Consider the following 18,648-nt stretch of genomic DNA (forward strand, 5'->3'; position numbering starts at 1 on the left):
AAGGCAATGCTAAAGAATGCTCAAACTACCGCACAATTGTACTCATCTCACACGCTAGTAAAGTAATGCTCAAAATTCTCCAAGCCAGGCTTCAGCAATACATGAACCATGAACTTCCTGATGTTCAAGCTGGTTTTAGAAAAGGCAGAAGAACCAGAGATCAAATTGCCAACATCCGCTGGATCAGGGAAAAAGCAAGAGAGTTCCAGAAAAACATCTATTTCTGCTTTATTGACTATGCCAAAGCCTTTGACTGTGTGGATCACAAGAAACTGTGGAAATTCTGAAAGAGATGGGAATACCAGACCACCTGACCTGCCTCTTGAGAAATCTGTATGCAGGTCAGGAAGCAACAGTTAGAACTGGACATGGAACAACAGACTGGTTCCAAATAGGAAAAGGAGTACCTCAAGGCTGTATATTGTCACCCTGCTTATTTAACTTCTATGCAGAGTACATCATGAGAAACGCCGGACTGGAAGAAACACAAGTTGGAATCAAGATTGCCGGGAGAAATATCAATAACCTCAGAAATGCAGATGACACTACCCTTATGGCAGAAAGTGAAGAGGAACTAAAAAGCCTCTTGATGAAAGTAAAAGAGGAGAGTGAAAAAGTTGGCTTAAAGCTCAACATTCAGAAAACGAAGATCATGGTATCTGGTCCCATCACTCCATGGGAAATAGGTGGAGAAACAGCGGAAACAGTGTCAGACTTTATTTTTGGGGGCTCCAAAGTCACTGCAGATGGTGACTGCAGCCAGGAAATTAAAAGATGCTTACTCCTTGGAAGAAAAGTTATGACCAACCTAGACAGCATATTCAAAAGCAGAGACATTACTTTGCCAACTAAGGTCCGTCTAGTCAAGGCTATGGTTTTTCCAGTAGTCACGTATGGATGTGAGAGTTGGACTGTGAAGAAGGCTGAGCACCGAAGAATTGATGCTTTTGAACTGTGGTGTTGGAGAAGACTCTTGCGAGTCCCTTGGACTGCAAGGAGATCCAACCAGTCCATTCTGAAGGAGATAACCCTGGGTGTTCTTTGGAAGGAATGATGCTATAGCTGAAACTCCAGTACTTTGGCCACCTCATGCGAAGAGTTGACTCACTGGAAAAAGACTCTGATGCTGGGAGGGATTTGGGGCAGGAGGAGAAGGGGACGAAAGAAGATGATGGCTGGATGACATCACTGACTCTATGGACGCGAGTCTGAGTGAACTCCGGGAGTTGGTGATGGATAGGGAGGCCTGGTGTGCTGCGATTCATGGGGTCGCAAAGAGTCGAACACGACTGAGCGACTGAACTGAACTCAACTGAACTGAAGTCACTTCAGTCGTGTTCGACTCTGTGCAACCCCATAGATGGCAGCCTACCAGGCTCCCTCGTCCTTGGTATTCTCCAGGCAAGAGTCCTGGAGTGGGGTGCCATTGCCTTCTCCGATATAACCTCTACGGGTACTGAAATAAAAATATCAAAGTTACGAATAGGTAATTAATAAACACATAAAAGATGCACAAGTTCCCATACCGATACAAGTCAGTATCATATTTTGTCCATCAGAAAAGACAAATCTTTACAATAGGAGAACCTTGGTTGGGCTAAGGGTGTGGAGATGGCGCTGTCACACTGCTAGGTGAACACACACAGCCCTGGGGATGGCCCATGGAAGCGCCTGTGACGCTGTACACAAGCACCTTTCCTTGGCAAGCCCACCTCGCCGAATCCATCCTGTTGAAATACTCTCGGAAGTGCACAAACACAGAGAGAGCCTGACTGCAACCTTCTGCAGCAGTGAGAAGACAGATCCAGGCTGCCGCTCATCAATAGTTCAATATCAACAGCACAATGGTTCACCAGTAACACTGCACTGCCCTTCAAGCGGGCCTGTGGGCTGACACAGGAGCTGTCTCTCACTACCGTTGGTAAAGTAAGTGAGGGATCCCATTTGTGCCAACCACAAACCACACGTGCACGAGTGCACAAGATGATGAGAAACAGTATAGGCCCCAGGGTCCACGGTGGGTCCCTTGGGGGAGCGGCACTGACTAGAGGGTGGCGGCTGATCATTATCATACAAACCTAAATTGTTGCCTTCGCACAATGACGCGCATACTTGAGAAAGAAAAGTGAGGGAGAAAAAGGTACCCCATGGAGAGGTATAGATGGATAAAAGTAACAGTTCCAGCAAGGATTAAATTTTCTATGCAACAGCATATTTAACGTTTTTCTAATTTTGTATGTGTGCATTTGTGTGTGGGTGTGGGCGTGTGTCCGAAGAGTTCCCCACATCAAAGAAAAGGATACATATAATTCTAAAGCTTATCTTCCTAAGTCTTCATCCTCAAATACCCTTATTAACAAAGATAACAAGAATACACAGATTTGGGGGGAGGAGAGATCTCGGTGAAATCGTGACCTCCCGGTGGGGACCTAGGATGTTCCTTTAACCCCCGGGGTCATACCTCATCTCTGCACAAGGGGGACAAGAGCTCTCAATCAACAGCAGTATTCAGGGCTGTCCTAACTCCCGAGCAGGAAGGATGTGCTGTTTAAGTGCCGTTCTCACAAGGCACCTCACACTTTGTTCAGTAAGGGTCTGCTGGACAAACTAATTTTAAGGTTCATATATATACGTATACACACACTGCTGATGTCCAAGTTTGTCCCCCGACCCCTGTGGCTTCTCCACAGTGTGGTTTCTCTGTTTACAGACTGTGCTGATCTATGCTGCACTGGTGTGTATGGGTATATGGGTGCCTGTTATTTTTTGTTGGGCTCTTAAAAATGACTTCTGGGCGTTCAGAGGCCCCAAAGGTTCCTAACGAGCCCCCAGCAGGCTAGCAGGAAGCCGTGGGCAGACAGCCGTCTTCTTACCCATGGAAACCAGAGACTCGTAGTTGCCGCGCATCACATTCTTGTACAGCTCCTTCTGCCACTCAGACAGGTTCCCCCACTCCTGCTCCGAGAAATGGACGGCCACGTCGTCGAACGTCACAGGGACCTGAAACCACACAACTGCTCAGTGTGGACCCACTGGAAGGCGTCATAGGGCCTGGGGCTGCCAGATCCCAAAGCCAAGAACAGCTCCGGCCCCCTGGGCTTGGGTCAAAACTCTCAGGCCTGGAGCAGAAAAGGCCCAGCTATGAGTTTTCACCAGGGACCTCTCTAGAAATCAGAAGGCTTCAGCCACTGTCGTGGCCTGAGACAGTCAGGGCCCCGGGCTGTCTGGTCCCCTTCTCCTCTGACAGGATAATCCCTGCTGCTGTAAAGCGTGGTCTGCAGACCAGCAATGGCACCACCAGAGAACATGCTGGAAATGTAGACTCTCGGGCCCTACGCCAGACCAGCTGATTCAGACTCGGCATTTAGTAAGATCCCCAGGTGATTCAGCCACTTACCCTGGTGGCTCAGATGGCAAAGAATCTGCCTGCAATGCAGGAGACCTGGGTTCGATCCCTGGCTCGGGAAAATCCCCTGGAGAAGGGAATGGCAACCCACTCCAGTATTCTTGTCTGGAGAATCCCATGGACAGAGGAGGCCCAGGAGGCCACAGTCCATGGGGTCGTAAAGAGCTGGACACGACTGAGCGACTAAGACACACACGTCCAGGTGATTCATGTATACAACACAGTCCATGCATTGTCCCCAGTCCCCACACCGGCCCTGCCTTGAGGCTGCGCAGAGAGGCAGTAGCATAAAAAAAAACAACAAAAACCAAAAAGAAAACCAGTCCACGTTCAAGTGCTCTCTTCTGGGAAACAATATTAAAACCTAACTGTCCCCTGGTGTTTTCGAACATCTCTGAAAATCACATTTTTACTGGCATTAACATGACTTATAAGTTAACTGATACAAATGTTGCACACAACAGGGCCCTGTAACATTTCACAGAGTTTTCCCTCCACCCCAATGGGAAACCACACCACAGAGTCTTCCCTCCACCCTGACGGGAAACCACACTGGTCCACACTTGTCCACAGCTCAACCACTTGGCCTTCAATGTGTCTTTTATCCCCAGACATCACAACTGAACTTCCTTCTACCCTGACAGCTCCCGTCACTAGGACGTCTCTCTGATCTATAACCTATGCTTTACATCAACAGGAGGAATCATTTGGTCTGGGTGTGTCCTGTTCTTAGTGGAGTTGGAGACCAGACATCATCAGATTCTTTTCCTTCTTACCCACAGCTTTCCCTTTCTTTGATACTAAATTCCTAAAATCCATTCCAGTCCTGGTCACTCCTTGGGAAGCCCCAGCTGGGATAAGGTTACCTTGGGAACTTCCCCGTTGCTGCCCGGGGGCAGCCGCAGGATCCAGAAGTTTCTGTTCTTCAGCAGGTTCTCCATGTTCTCCAGGCGCCTCTGCAGCAGCCCATACTCCTGCAGCAGGGTCCCCAGCACGACCCACTTGCTCTCCAGGTGGTTGGCGAACTCCACTGCCGTCTTCTCGCAGTCAGCTATCTTCTTCTCATTCGTGCCAGTCCTGCCCTCCAGGGTCAGGAGCCGCATGGCTTGGGCCTCCAGTTTCCTCTCCACCGCTTGGACGGCAGCCCACACGGCCAAGCGGGTGATCTCCGCCGTTGGGAGTGGGGTGTCCTTCTGGGCCGCAGCAGAGATCTGGAAGGGGGTGTCCTTTTGGGAAACCGGGCTCTGGAGCAGGGGGTCCATGTCGGTCTCGGGCACGGTGGGGGACAGGGTCAGGGGGTCTCTCTCAGGAACTTCGGGGGAGTGGAGTGGGGCTTCTTGATGGTGGGTGGAGTGGGAGAGAAGGGACATCTCTTGTTCGGCAGTGGTGGGGGGCGGATACGGGGGCTCTTCTGGGGAAGTCAAGGGGCCCTGGATCCGAGTCTCTTGCTCGGAAGCGCCAGGATACAGGAGTGAGGGTCCCTTCTGGAGCACGGGTGGCATTCGGCCAGAAGTCTCTTGCTTGGGGGCGCCAGGAGTCTGGGGTAGGCAGCCTTGCCGGGAGATAGAGGGAGACAAAGAAGGGAGTTCTTTGGGGGGAAGCACGTGGGATTGGAACAGAGTTTCTCGAGGGAGTCCGGCCGGGGCCTGACGCGGAGTTTCTTCCTGCAGGACGCTGGGGAATGACAGAGGGGAGGAGCGTTGGGTCTCCATGTCCAACTGCTGGACCTGTGTTCAAGGGGAGAAAGGACAGTGTTGAAGGCCAAGGGTCTCCAGTAGGCAAATAAATTCCGAAGATAAACACCCACATTAAAGGGGCTTCAGGCTTTGTAACAATACGATACGCTCCATGGACATGAGTCTCTTCTTGAGACCCTCATGCTGATCTACGTGTGGATGATACAACTACATTAACAACAGATAAAAGATGGTAACACCACCTCTGCTTCCACAGAGCCGTCTCCTTTTCACAACATACACTATGCAGGAGGCATCTTGCGAGTAGAGGTGTGGGAGAGGAAAAAGGATACTGGCCTTGAACTGGAACATTTGGTTTTCAGCCTCTGTCTATACCAAAGCTGTCTGGGTTTCCCTGGCCCGGCTATTTGACTTCTCTGTTCTCAGAGTCCTCAGCCATTAGAAAGGGTCATAATATCTCACCCGCCTGCTACCTCACTGAGTTCTTCAAGCAGTGAGCACTAAATATAGAGTAAAGCTCTGAAAAGCAACAGAGCAGAATCTTGTCAATGCCGGGCTAGCCGAAAACTGCCAGCAAGGTGGGGCTGGTTCTACGAAGGAACTTGCCTCCAAGCTGAACTCGACATCCAGCCCCACCGCTTCTATTTGTATCATCAGGCAGACATGGCACCCATGTTCTTTCCCTTGTTTTGTCCAACGGTAAGGACACACAATTACCTTAAGCTTCCCAGACCTTTTGATAATAGCTGAATTGTTGACTTAATAACATTTCTCAGAGTTGATACAGTATAGGTTTGCCTTTGAAACACTGTGGACCCAGCCCCTGCTGGAGAGGCTGAATGGGCTACTGGGCACGCGGGCTGGCTCCTGTGGCATGCAGAGAAGAGAGAGACTGACACAGGTGTGGGCATGGCGATTCAGAGCCAAGGTTCCCGGGCAGAGGGTCCCCAGCGGTAGGTGGACCCTGGCTGGTGGGGTCCTCCCCATGGTTCATGAGGTGGGAAGGAGGAAAAACGGAGGCCTGGCAGGATGGGAAACAGAGCTGAAGTCAACCAGTTTCGTGACCTGTGTCGTGGTTGGTAGGGACTGGAGCCAAAATAAAGATCCTTCAATTACTTGAAGGGGGTTTCAATTATTCACTCTCTCCCCCATTCCCTGCCTTGCTATGTCCATGTTCAAGGAAAGCTTGTATCATCATGGAGGTGAAACCAAGGTCTTCTGAGTGACCAGCGCTGTTTCTATCTATCCAGACAATCAATATGTTTATTGGAACTGAAAAGAATTTCTTCTTTATCTATGTTTGTCAAGCACACTCTTCTTTCAATGAATCTGCTGAAAGGCCAGTTATTATGTGCCAGATAGAAGTTATCTTTAAAGTAACTGAAATTCCTTTTTTCTTCATTTGAAAATTAGCATATCCCTGGTGTCCAGTCTGAAACACAGTATGTGCTCAACACATGTCTGCTGAATGAAAAGTATAAATGACAGGGTTACAAAATGTTACTAGAGTTAACAATGAGGGGGTTTCCATAATAGCTCAGTTGGTAAGGAATCCACCTGCAATGCAGGAGACCCCAGTTTGATTCCTGGGTCGGGAAGATCCCTTGGAGAAGGGATAGGCTACCCACTACTGTATTCTTGGGCTTCCCTTGCAACTCAGCTGGTAAAGAATCCGCCCACAAAATGGGAGACCTGGGTTCGATCCCTGGGTTGGGAAGATCCCCTGGAGAATGGAAAGGCTACCGACTCCAGTGTTCTGGCCTGGAGAATTCCATGGACTGTACAGTATAAAGTAGGAAAAATAGAGTTAATAATGAAGTTCTTTGAATCATCAAAGATGATTCATCTAAACCTATTTACACCTTCTAATGCTTTCTTTCATTTGTTCATTCATTCATGTGTAGCGCGTAACTGAGACAGCATCAGGCTTTTAAGACAAGGACTGAAGATTTAAGACCTTGTTCAGGCAAAAGGTTTCTGAGGTAGTACAATCCAACAGCTTCACAGGGAACCAGATGTGATGGCTAATTAGTCAGGTAAAAGCTGACAATTATTTGGCCTTTATTATGTGCCATGAACTGTGTTTTACAGGGTTTATCTAATTCATTCTTCACAAAACCCTATGTTGCTGCTAAGCTGCTAAGTCACTTCAGTCGTGTCTGACTGTGTGACCCCATAGACGGCAGCCCACCAGGGTCCCCCATCCCTGGGATTCTCCAGGCAAGAACACTGGAGTGGGGTGCCATTGCCTTCTCCGACAAAACCCTATAAACAGGGACAATTAGAATTCTTATCCACACTTAGCACAGGACGGCGTGGAGGTTTGGAGAAGTTAAGGAACTGGCCCAAGGTCACACAGCCGTCTGGCTCCAAAGTCTGAGTTTCAGCCTAAGCTGCAGGTTGCCTCTGGGCCTCATGTACCAACTGAGACAGCTGGTCAGTGTGTGTTCTGAATCCTTTTTACCTCTAAAATTTGAAGGCTTGGAGATTAAACAAAGACTTGTGGGAAGGCCCTGCCCATGGACATTCCGATTTAATGGTGGGGTCAGGGACCCCTTCAAAAAGCTCGTGAAAACTATGGATTCTCCCCCTCAAAAACACACATGAGCACATACCCAAAATTCAGCAAGCACTCTCAAGGGCATCACAGACCCCTGAACCCAAAGGCTCATCAACAACTAAGCCACCTCTCAACTCTTCACAGGCGAGGGAGTGACTAGACAACCATCTGAGATAGGAGTCTCAGACACAGGGAAAGTGAGGAGCCTAACACAACACAATAGGTACAGGTATGGCCCTGTCCTCCCAGGGGTTTAGGGTATTTGCCTACAACTAGTAGGAAGAAGGGAAAATCCCCAGGGGCAAAGTGAGTCTCTCAGGTGTGATCCAGGGGTTTAACTGGGAACAATGAAGAAAAGCTTCAGGACAGTATATAAAGCCATTAGAGCAAGGCATCTTTACTAAGTAGTCTAATCAGAGCTCAAAGGAAAATACCAGTTATTTGCTCTCTATTATTAGAGTGTCTCTATCCATTTCCGGATTCTGAGCACTGTAGAGCCATGAGGGGCCACAGAAGCACATCCTCTCCACCGCCCCCAAATAAGAGCCCCGGGCTCTATTTTCATCAGTCCCAGTAAACCTGTGGCTTGATATTACGCTAAGCAAAAAGAAATGGCCAAAGGGGGGAAACGGAGCTTGTAAATATGATATGTAAGATTAACAAGCTTACATTTTCAAACTGTTAGGGACAGGGAGAGAATTCCTCTGGTTCTTATTTCATAGGATTTAACCCCACCCTCCCAACCCCATGTATCCTAAACGGATGGGGTCTCCAGGATTCATTCATTAGAAAAATTCATCATACCTATCTTATAAAGCCGTGCCATTGTCTCCTATGACCCAATGTGGTTCACCCAGAATTATATACTATTCAAGAGTCCTGGAGACCTAGGCACTTAACAACCATTTTTTACTTTTCATAGCGTCGCTTTTATTATCATTATTATTATTTTAAGACCTGAGGCTCTTCAGAAAAGCCCTATATCCCGACCCCTTCCTGTACCCAACAGGAAACTGAGGCTCAGGGCTCTGCCTCCCATGCAGCAATCCTCCTCCCAGCACGACTACTGCATTTTAAAGAGCAGGTCTGCGGGGAGCTCTGGAGACTGATTTTTAAGAACGGCCCCCTGATAGGGGCACACCAACCCCCAAACCCTTCGTAGCTCGCTTCCCCAGACCCCAACCGTCCGGACACTCAGAGTTCGACCGGGCCTCCGGACGCAGAGAGGCTGGAGGCCGAGGCGCCCGAGCCCGAGGGTCACCTGCTCCCCACGCCAGAGACGCTCGGGTGGGCGCTGCCCGGCCTCCCACCCGGCCATCACCTCCCCCCGACCTCGACGGGCCGCGGCCCCAGCGCGCCGGCCCAGGCCCCCGCCCCAGAGGAGGCCGCCGCCAGGGCCGCCCCCTCCCCGTCCAGGCCCGCGGCGGCCCGGAGGCAGGTATTTCTGCGGACGCGGGCGCCGAGCCACGGATGACTCGCTACGTGACCTTGGGGGCAGGCAGGGCCGGTCGCCGCCAGAAGTCCGTGCCTCAGTGTCTCCGCTCTGCGAAATGGGGAGAGCCGCGTCAGCGCCGCGCTCCGGCCGCGGGAGGCTCCGCGGGGCCGAGCTCTGCGGAAAACGTGCGGCGGCAACCCCGACGGACGCGGCGCCGGCTCCGCAGGGAACGAGGCGCGCCGCCTCGGCGCCCGCCTCCGGGCCCGCGTGCGTGCCAGGCCCCGGGCGTCCCCGCAGGCGCGCCCGGACGGCCGCCGGCTTCCCGGCCCGGCTCCGCGCCCGCAGCCGCCCCCCTAGCCCCCCGCCTTCCCGAGCAGGGGCGCGCGAGCCCTCCTGGCCCCCCGCCCCCACGTCGCGGCGCTTCCGTCCCTTACCGAGACCCCAGGCCGGGCCGCCGAGCCCGGAACGCGCAGGCCGTCCCCAGGGCCCCGAGTCCGCGCGTCCGTGCGAGCGCGGGCCGCCCTCGCCGGAGCCGGGGCCGCCTCGGCCATGGCCCTGCGCTGTCCGGCCCGGAGCCGGAGTCGCCGCCGCCGCCGCCGCCGCCGCGCGGCCCCACGCAGGCCGGACCCCCCCACCCCACCCCCCGGCCTCTCCGCAGGCGGCGCCCGCCCGGCCCGGCCTTCCCCGCCCGAGCTCTCGCGGCCGTCGGGCCCGGCCTGCTCGGGGCGGGCGGGGACGGAGCGGCCGAGCCCGGCGGCGGCGTCGGAGCGGGGCGCGCGGCGGTGCGGGTGGCCCCGGCGGGCTGCACCCCGGCCGCGAGCTGGGCCCCGGCCCTCAGCACCGGCCCGCGCGCGCGCGGCCCCTCAGCGGCCGCGGCTGCGACCCCCCGGCTCCGGCCCCGGCCCCGGGCTGCGAGCTGCGCTGCCGTCCCGGCGCCTCTTCAGCAGGGGAGCTGCACAGCAGCTGCCATGTTGATACAAACTGCATCCTGGGAGGCATGTCCCTCTCAGGCCGTTTAAAGAGAAACACTCCGAGGCTCGTCGGAGGCTGCAGGAACCCAGACAGCTCCATCTACAGCCGGTAGGAGCGAACAGTGTCGAGCGAGCAGCCGGGGCGGCGACGGACACGCCCTGAGCCCCGGGGCCAGCCCGTCGTGCCGCCCGGGCCGAACCGCTCGGGCCTCCCGCCTCCCCGACCCCCGTGGGCCGCCCCCTCGCCCCCCGGCCTCTCACCTGGGGTCCTCGCCTTGCCGGCCACCCTAGGGCGAGACCCGGAGGCGGGAGAGCGGAGGAGGAATAACCGCGCGCGGCCGAGAGGCGACGTGCTGGGGTCTGGAGGCGGCTTGATTGGCTCCGACAGCCTTCCTCCCGCCGGGTCCCCCCCGGCTCCTCTCAAACCCAGAACCCGGGTCGTTCCCTTTTCAAAAACCTGCGCCTCACAAAGGGATCTGAGAAGCCCGTCACACCAAAGAAAAAAAAAAAAGCCCGGAGTTCATGTGACCGGGCTCTGTGCAGCCGGGGTTCCCGGGGAGCCAGGGGGTTGGGTGCTTTTTTTGTGAGACGCGTCCGGGGTGTTTGTTTTCGACCTGAAAGGACGGAATGCGGAGGGAGGATCGAGAGGGCCTGGGGGGCTGGCGGGCGGCGGCGGGGGGCCCGAGCCGGCGTCTGGGAGGAAACTGAGGCCGGGTGGCGGGACGTGACTTGTTTACCTCCAGTGCCTCTTTCCGTCCCTGGGAGGAATGCTCTTTCGAAGGGTGGGGGAGAGCGATCCCAAGAAGAATTGGGGGAGAGCGTGGACTTGGCGACTCCCTCTTTCCTGGACAGGTTCACCTACACACACACGTATTTGTGAAGTACCTACCGAGGTAGCAAGGGCGGGAAATGACACGGAAAAGAAAGTATAGGCAGGCGATGAAAACCCAACTCGAAGTAACTGAAGGAGAGAGAAAAGTAGAGTCTATTTGTTTACCTAAAGGGACCCCGGATGGGGGAAGGGGTGGTCAGGGCCGGTGGGCTTGCCCTGAGAGACAACAAGAACCAGACTTGGTCGGCTGTCAGATCTCTCTTTAAAAAATGGAAAAATAGCCGGTGGAGAGAAGGCCAGGGCCACGGAATCCTTTTTCTCCCTTCCCTTCCCCGGTGCTTTTCCTACCATGTGTCAGTAAACAGTGCGTGCACTGGTTTCCTATCCAAGACTTTAACTTGAATAATGTAGGTCAGTCCATATCTTGTTGGAACTTGCTTGATTTCCATGCATCTTATGTTTCTGAGATTGAGTCATGCTTGAACAAGCATGCCTGGGTCATTCGTTTTAACCACTGTATAGTATTTCATTGACTAAATAACCTTGTTTACTTTCCACTCCCCACAGGGGAATCCCCGTAAATGTCTCTTTGCCCACTGGGCAGAGTGGCTCTTGGAGGGACACAGACACTCAGGGCTGGGGACAGGAGCGCTTTCATCTTCCTCGGACTCCCCAGAGCGCTCACCAAAGAGAGGGGGGCCCAGTGACACACCTACCAGCAGTGCCTAGATCCGCATCCTCACCAGCACTTCCTGATAATGGACGTTAAACCTTTGCCAGCAGGATGAGTGTGGAATGGCAGTTCATTATTTTACGTATTTAAATTTCCCTGATTAGTAAGGAAGTTGAGCATCTTTTCATGTTTGCTAGATATTTGGTTTCTTCCTCTGAATTTTCTCTTCATATCCTTTGCCAAAATTTCTGTTGTAAAGTCTTATTGGTTTACAGGCTTAAAAATAAAAACACATATTCTGGATATTAATTCTATCACCAAACACTAAGGTGATGCATTTAAGTTTTCCATCTTACTACTTACTCACCATAGTTGTTTTCTGTGTTCCATGCATTCAATCATATTTTTTCCTTTTCTTTTCCCTGTGTTTGCATTGAGTATTTTTCTTAGTAATTCTGTTTTCATCAGTCACTAATTAGTTATACATCATTTTTAATGGTTGCCCTACATTTTACAATATACATCTTAAAGTTTCAACAGCCTGCTTCACGTAAATTATACCACTGCACCTGTGTGCTTAACCTTATAGTTTATCCACCATCCCTTGGGCTGTTGTTCTTAGACGTTATAACCAGCATACTACATTGTTGGTCGTGCACATAGCAAATATCTTCTCCCAGTCTCTGTCTTTTCTTTTTAAATTGTTCAGAAAAGAAATTTCTTTCTTTTTAAAAAGTATTTATTTGGCTGCGCCGGGTCTTCTGCAGAATGCTGACTCTTTAGCTGTGGCATGTGAACTCAGTTTGGGCATGTGGGATCTAGTTCCCTGACCAGGAATGGAACTCAGGCACCCTCCACTGGGAGCTGGGAGTCTTAACCACTGGACCACCTCGGAAGTCCCTGTCTTTTCTGTTAACATTTTTCATGGTTATATATGTTACACAAATATTTGCATTTAAATATAATTAAATTTAGTACTTTAGGGTTTGTACTTTTATTTTTGTTTATTTTCTTCCCTATCCAATGCCTTAAGGATATGTCTCAATTTTTTATTCTAAATTGTTTACAGTTTAACTTGTATACAGGTCTTTAATCTAGAATCGATTCTTTTAGCTTTTAATAAAAGTTGCATCTCTACTGAGATATAATTCACATAGCATTAAATCCCTTCATGTAAAGTGTACAATTCGGTGGTTTATTATGCTCACGGAGTTATGCCCCCATCACCATGGCCCAAGTGTAGAATATTTTCATTACTCTAAAAAGAAACCCTGTACCCAAAAGCAATCATTCTCCGTTTGCCCCTACCACTCCTACTCAGTCCTGGGTAACAACTAATCCACTGTCCGTCTCTGTAGATTTGCCTATATGGACATTTCAAATAAATAGAATCATGTAGTATGTGGTCAGTGTTTACTAGCTTTTTATACTTGCAGAGTCGGACACGACTGAGTGACTGAACTGAACTGAACTGAATGTTTTTAAGGTTCATCCACATTGTAGCATGAGAGTATATCATTCCTTGTTATTGCCAAATAGTACTGTGTTGTATGGATAGACCCAATTTCAGTTATCAGTTCATCACTTGCTAGGTTTTTAGATTGTTTCTACTCTTTGTTATCAAAAACGCTGCTGTGAATATTTGTGGACAAATTTTTGTACGGATGGATATTCTTATTTCTCTTAGGTATAAACCCGAGAGTAGGATTACTCTTACTTGGACCAACTACTTAATATTTTCAGGAACTGCTAAATTGTTTTCCAAAGAAGCTGCACTTTATATTCCTACCAGCCGGTGTAAGAGGGTCCCGACTTCTCCATATCCTCACCAGTACTTAATTATCGTTCTTATTATAGCGATCTCTGGGTGCGGAGTGGTATCTCACTTTGCTTTTTAAAAAAATAATTTTAATTTATTTTTAGGTGTTCTGGGTCTCTGTGGCTGCTTGGGCTTTTCTCTAGCTGTGCCGACTGGGGGCTGCTCTTCATTGTCGCAGGCTTCTCGTTGCAGTGGCTTCTCTTGTTTCATTTGGGGTGTGAGCTCCAGGGCAGGCGGGCTTCAGTAGTTGCAGCGCGTGGGCTCTGGAGCACAGGCTCAGCGGTTGTGACACTCGGGCATCATTGCTCCATACCATGTGGGATCTTCCTGGACCAGGGCTGGAACCTGTGTCTCCTGCACTGGCAGGTGAATTCTTTACCACTGAGCCGCCAGGGAAGCCCCTCAGCAGTAGTTTAGATTTCCATTTCCTTAATGACTAATGATATTGAGCATCTTTTTATGTGCATGTTGGTCATTTGTACGTCTTCTTTGGAGCAGTGTCTGTTCAGAATCTTTGCCCATTAAAATTTTTTTAATTCCTGTGAAATACACATGATATAAAATTTAGCATTTTAACCATTTTAAAGTGTACACTTCAAAGTCAGTAGTATTTAGTACATTCACACTGTTGTGTAGCCAATCTCCAAAACCCTTTTTATCTTGCAAAACTAACACATCATACCCATCCAACAATTACTCCCCATTTCCCCTAGCCCCAGCTCTAGGCAACTACCTTTCTTCTTTTTGTCTCTATGAATCTGACTATTCTAGGTGCCTCATGTAAGTAGAATCATACATTATTTGTCTTTTTGTGGTTGGCTTATTTTACTTAACATAATGTCCGTCATCAAGATTCATCCTTGTTGGGAATTCTCTGGTGGTCCAGTGGTTGAGACATAGGCTTTCACTGCTGTGGGTCCAGGTTCCATCTCTGGTCAGGGAACTAAGCTCCTACAAACAGCCAGGTGCAGCCAAAAATAAATAAATAAGCACACACTCCTTGCGGATATCCCCCATAGTCCAGCGGTTAAGACTCTACCTTCCAATGCAGGGACTGAGTATTTGATCCTTGCTCCAGGGACTAAAGTCCTACATATGACCAAAAATTTAAAAAAAAGATTTATCCATGTTGTAGCATATGTCACAGTTTTCTTCCGTTTTAGGGGTGAATGATATTTCACTATATGTGTAGGTCATATTTTGCTCGTCCGTTCCTCCGTGGCTATTGTGAATAATGCTGCTATGAACATGGTTGTATAAATATCTCTGAGACGCAGCTTTCAATCCTGTGGGGGTATGTACTCAAAGCTGAATTGTTAGATCATATGGGTTCCATTTTTGATATTTTGAGGAACCACCATAATGTTTTCCATAGCAGTTGCACTGTTGTACTTTCCTATCAACAGTGCACAAGGGGTCCAGTTTCTATGCATCCTCGCCAACACTAATCATCTTCTGTTTTGTTTTGATAGTAGCCATTCTATCAGGTATGAGGTGGTATCTGATGGTGCTTTTGATTTGCATTTCCCTGCTTCCCTGGTGGTTCAGATGATAAAGAATCTGCCTGCGATGTAGGAGACCTGGGTTCAATCCCCGGATTGTGAAGATTCCCTGGAGAAGGGAATGGCAACCCACTCAAGTGTTCTTGCCTGGGAAATCCCCTGGACAGAGGAGCCTGGTGGGAAAGAGTCGGACACAACTGAGCGACTAACACACACATATTTTTCACTATGAATTTAGTTCTATAATTATATAAACTTCTGCTATATTTTCTCCCTCGAGATTAACAGTTGTATATTTGACACATTAATAGTAAATATTGTGTAATCAGTTGAAGTTTTTTGCTATGAACTTATTACAATAGGAATTGTTCCAAAAAACAAACATGTAAGGCAGTATTAAAATGTCAGCAAAATGTGTTTTGCTTTTCTTCTTTAAAAATGTTTATGTATTTGACTATGTGGGGTCTTAGTTGTAGCACAGGGGATCTTTTAGCTATGGCATGTGGGATCTGGTTCCCTGACCAGGGATCAAACTCAAGTTCCCTGCATTGGGAGCTTGGAGTCTTAGCCACTGGACCACCAGGGAAGTCTCTGTTTTTTCTTAAGTAAGTGGTTAATCTTTAAAAATATGTATTTTGTATATCATTTTATTGTTTATTTCTTATTTTATTCCATTGTGATTATAAACAGTGATCTGAATAAAATTATTTGGAATTTGTTGTAATTTGCTTTGTAGCCAATTTTTGTAAATATTCTATGTATATTTAAAAAGAACATAAAATATCTAGTTGTTTTTCAGGTTTTCTATATTCTTACTAATTTTTGTCTGTTTTATCAATTACAGAGAAAGAGGTATATAGAAACACGCCATTGTGATTTTTTTCCTATTTTTCCCTCATTCTGTCACTCTTTGCTTTTTGTGTTTTGAGTTCATGCCGTTAAGTACATTGTGCGTACTGAGTCACTTCAGTCGTGTCCGACTCTGCGACCCCATGGACCATGGCCAGCCAGGCTCCTCTGTCCATGGGATTCTCCAGGCAAGAACCCTGGGGTGGGTTGCCATTTCCTTCTCCAGTGATAAAATATGAAGTGAGTGAAGTGTAGTCACTCAGTCCTTTCCGACTCTTTGCGACCCCATGGACTGCAGCCTACCAGGCTCCTCCATCCATGGGATTCTCCAGGCAAGAGTACTGGAGTGGGTTGCCATTTCCTTCTCCAAGGTACATTGTACCTTACTTTTTTCACAACATCAGTTCAGTTCAGTTACTCCATTGTGTTCGACTCTTTGTGACCCCATGGACTGCAGCACGCCAGGCCTCCCTGTCCATCACCAGCTACCGGAGTTAACTCAAATTCATGTCCAGTGAGTCAGTGATGCCATCCAACCATCTCATCCTCTGTCGTCCCCTTCTCCTCCTGCCTTCAATCTTTCCCAGCATCAGAGTCTTTTCAAATGAGTCAGTTCTTCACATCAGGTGGCCAAAGCATTGGAGTTTCAGCTTCAACATCAGTCCTTCCAATGAATATTCAGGACTGATTTCCTTTAGGATGGACTGGTTGGATCTCCCTGCAGTTCAAGGCACTCTCAAGAGTCTTCTCCAACACCACAGTTCAAAAGCATCAATTGTTCGGCGCTCAGCCTTCTACGGTCCAACTCTCACATCCATACATGACTATTGGAAAAACCATAGCCTTGACTAGACAGACCTTGTTGGCAAAGTAATGTCTCTGCTTTTTAATATGCTGTCTAGGTTGGTCATAGCTTTTCTTCCAAGGAGTAAGCATCTTTTAATTTCATGGCTGCAGTCACCATCTGCAGTGATTTTAGGAGTCCCCCAAAATAAAGCCTGCCGCTATTTCACAACACAGTGACCTTTTTATTCTAGCACTGGTTTTTGCTTTAAAGCCTGCTTTATCCAGTCGTATTGCTATGCCAGCTTTCTTTTGATCAGTGTTTGGTGATGTGCCTTTTTTCCTTCTCAGTTCTTTACTCTGCACTATACTGTGTCCTTAGGCTTTAGGTATTTAGTCACATGCTGTTTACATAATATCAAGTGTGTTTTACCCTTGTCTGGGAATCAAGGCTAAGGCCCAGAGCTGAGGACAAAAGGTATTAAAGCACCCCACATTTTGATTTTGTGCAGCCTGAAGGCAGGGGGACAGTCAGTTACCTACAGAGCTTATGAGGAGGCACCACTTTCGAACTGACCCTGTCCCTCCTGCAGCTCCCCTCCCCTGCCCCCCAGCATAAACAGGACTGCAAGAGAAGGGGTTTCTGGGCCGTCCCTCCCCTTCCACCGAGTAAGAGAGATCTGGGTCCCCTTTTGTGGAGCCCGGGAGTGTGGCTCAGGGCTCTCTCCCATTACAGGGAGGACAAGGCGAGGAGGTGATGCCTGTTTCCTGAAGTCTGTGGGAATGGTGGAACGTGGAAGCAGACAGTTTAATGTAGCAATTTCTGAAGGCTTTCTACATCACCAGGAAGACATGCGGCCACTCCTACCCGGTTCAAGTTCCCCTCAATCCCTGATGGTGCAGTGTAGACCCAAGCAGCTTCCTCGCCTTCTTGTAGAGCACAGAGGTTAGATGGGGTGGGACAGGGACACTGCCACTGTCCACGTCTACATAGGGCCACAGACCAAGTAACGGGCACCTGCCCCTGGGAAGAATTAGGGGCAGACGTTTCTAGTTACCCCTCTGGGAGTGAGTCTCAGTGCGAGAGAAGGACAGGGTGAAGCTGAGCCCTGCCCCCAGATAACCTCCCCTATTGCGTCCCTAGAAGCCACCGTAGCAGCACAGGCCTGTGGCCTCCAGGTGGAACCCAGGGGAGGGAGGGCTCTGGTCAGTACACACAGCCACGTTCTCCTTCAGCTCCCTTCCGAATGCACCATGCCTTGGCCCAAAGTGAGGCTTTGCAAAGGTCTAAGCTAGAGTGTGGGCTTCCCAGGTGGTGCTCGTGGTAAGAACCCTCCTGTCAATGCAGGAGATGTAAGAGACCTGGGTTCGATCCCTGGGTTGGGAGGATCCTCTGGAGGAGGGCATGACAACCCACTCTAGTATTCTTGCCTGGGGATTCCCTCCGACTGAGGAGCCTGGCCGGCTACAGTCCATGGGGTCACACAGAATCACACATGACTGAAGCGATTTGTTACGCACACACACAACCTAGAGTGTGGGTAAAGGAAGCCTGGAAGACAGGACAGAGAAAGGAGGAAGGGTTTGATGAGCAGATCATGTGCTCTCCTCACTTCAAGCCGCTCACTAGTGCCCCAGACAGATAAAGCCTGAACTGGAGTAGTAGGGGCCCCGGCTCTGAGTTCAAACATGGTTCACACTGGAGGCTGGAATGAGACTTTCTGACAACAGAAAGTTTTTGAAACATTTTGGAATCTCAAAAAGATGTCATTATTGTACTGAATAACCAGTAAGGAAAGAAGGGCTGACATAACACAAGTATGGGGCAGTCACTGGAAAAGGGGAAACTATTTCATGTTTAGGCCCCCAGTGAGTTAATATTTCTCATAAAACTTCAAAGCATAGAGCTGGATTTTTGCATAGTTTTATAATCTGAGAGTATGTCTCCTTGACATTTATTTATTTGGCTACACCAGGTCGTAGGTTTGGCACGTGGGACCTTTGATCTTCATTGCAGTACGCTGGATCTTTAGTTGCAGCATGTGAACTCTTAGTTGTGGCATGGAACTCTTCAGCTGTGGCTTGCGGAATATAGTTTCCTGACCAGTAATGGACCCCAGG

General features: G+C 49.4%; 1 protein-coding gene across 2 annotated transcripts in view; it reads right to left on the minus strand.

The window, feature by feature from the left end:
• The window catches only part of ZNF777 (zinc finger protein 777), a 32,944-nt gene extending 22,383 nt beyond the window's left edge, over positions 1-10,561 (minus strand). The window contains exons 1-3 of one of the 2 annotated variants that reach the window (XM_069588661.1): positions 10,331-10,561; positions 4,273-5,133; positions 2,874-3,000 (exon numbers count right to left, since the gene is read on the minus strand). In XM_069588661.1, coding sequence (XP_069444762.1) covers positions 2,874-3,000; positions 4,273-5,118 — 973 coding nt within the window. In that variant the 5' untranslated portion in view covers positions 5,119-5,133; positions 10,331-10,561. Of the gene's footprint in view, positions 1-2,873; positions 3,001-4,272; positions 5,134-9,532; positions 10,077-10,330 lie in introns of those variants that run through there. The other variant, XM_069588659.1, reaches the window with a different exon arrangement.
• Positions 10,562-18,648: the final 8,087 nt, after the last annotated feature.

The sequence above is a fragment of the Ovis canadensis genome, chromosome 4, assembly GCF_042477335.2.
Source record: "Ovis canadensis isolate MfBH-ARS-UI-01 breed Bighorn chromosome 4, ARS-UI_OviCan_v2, whole genome shotgun sequence".
Taxonomy (NCBI): domain Eukaryota; kingdom Metazoa; phylum Chordata; class Mammalia; order Artiodactyla; family Bovidae; genus Ovis; species Ovis canadensis.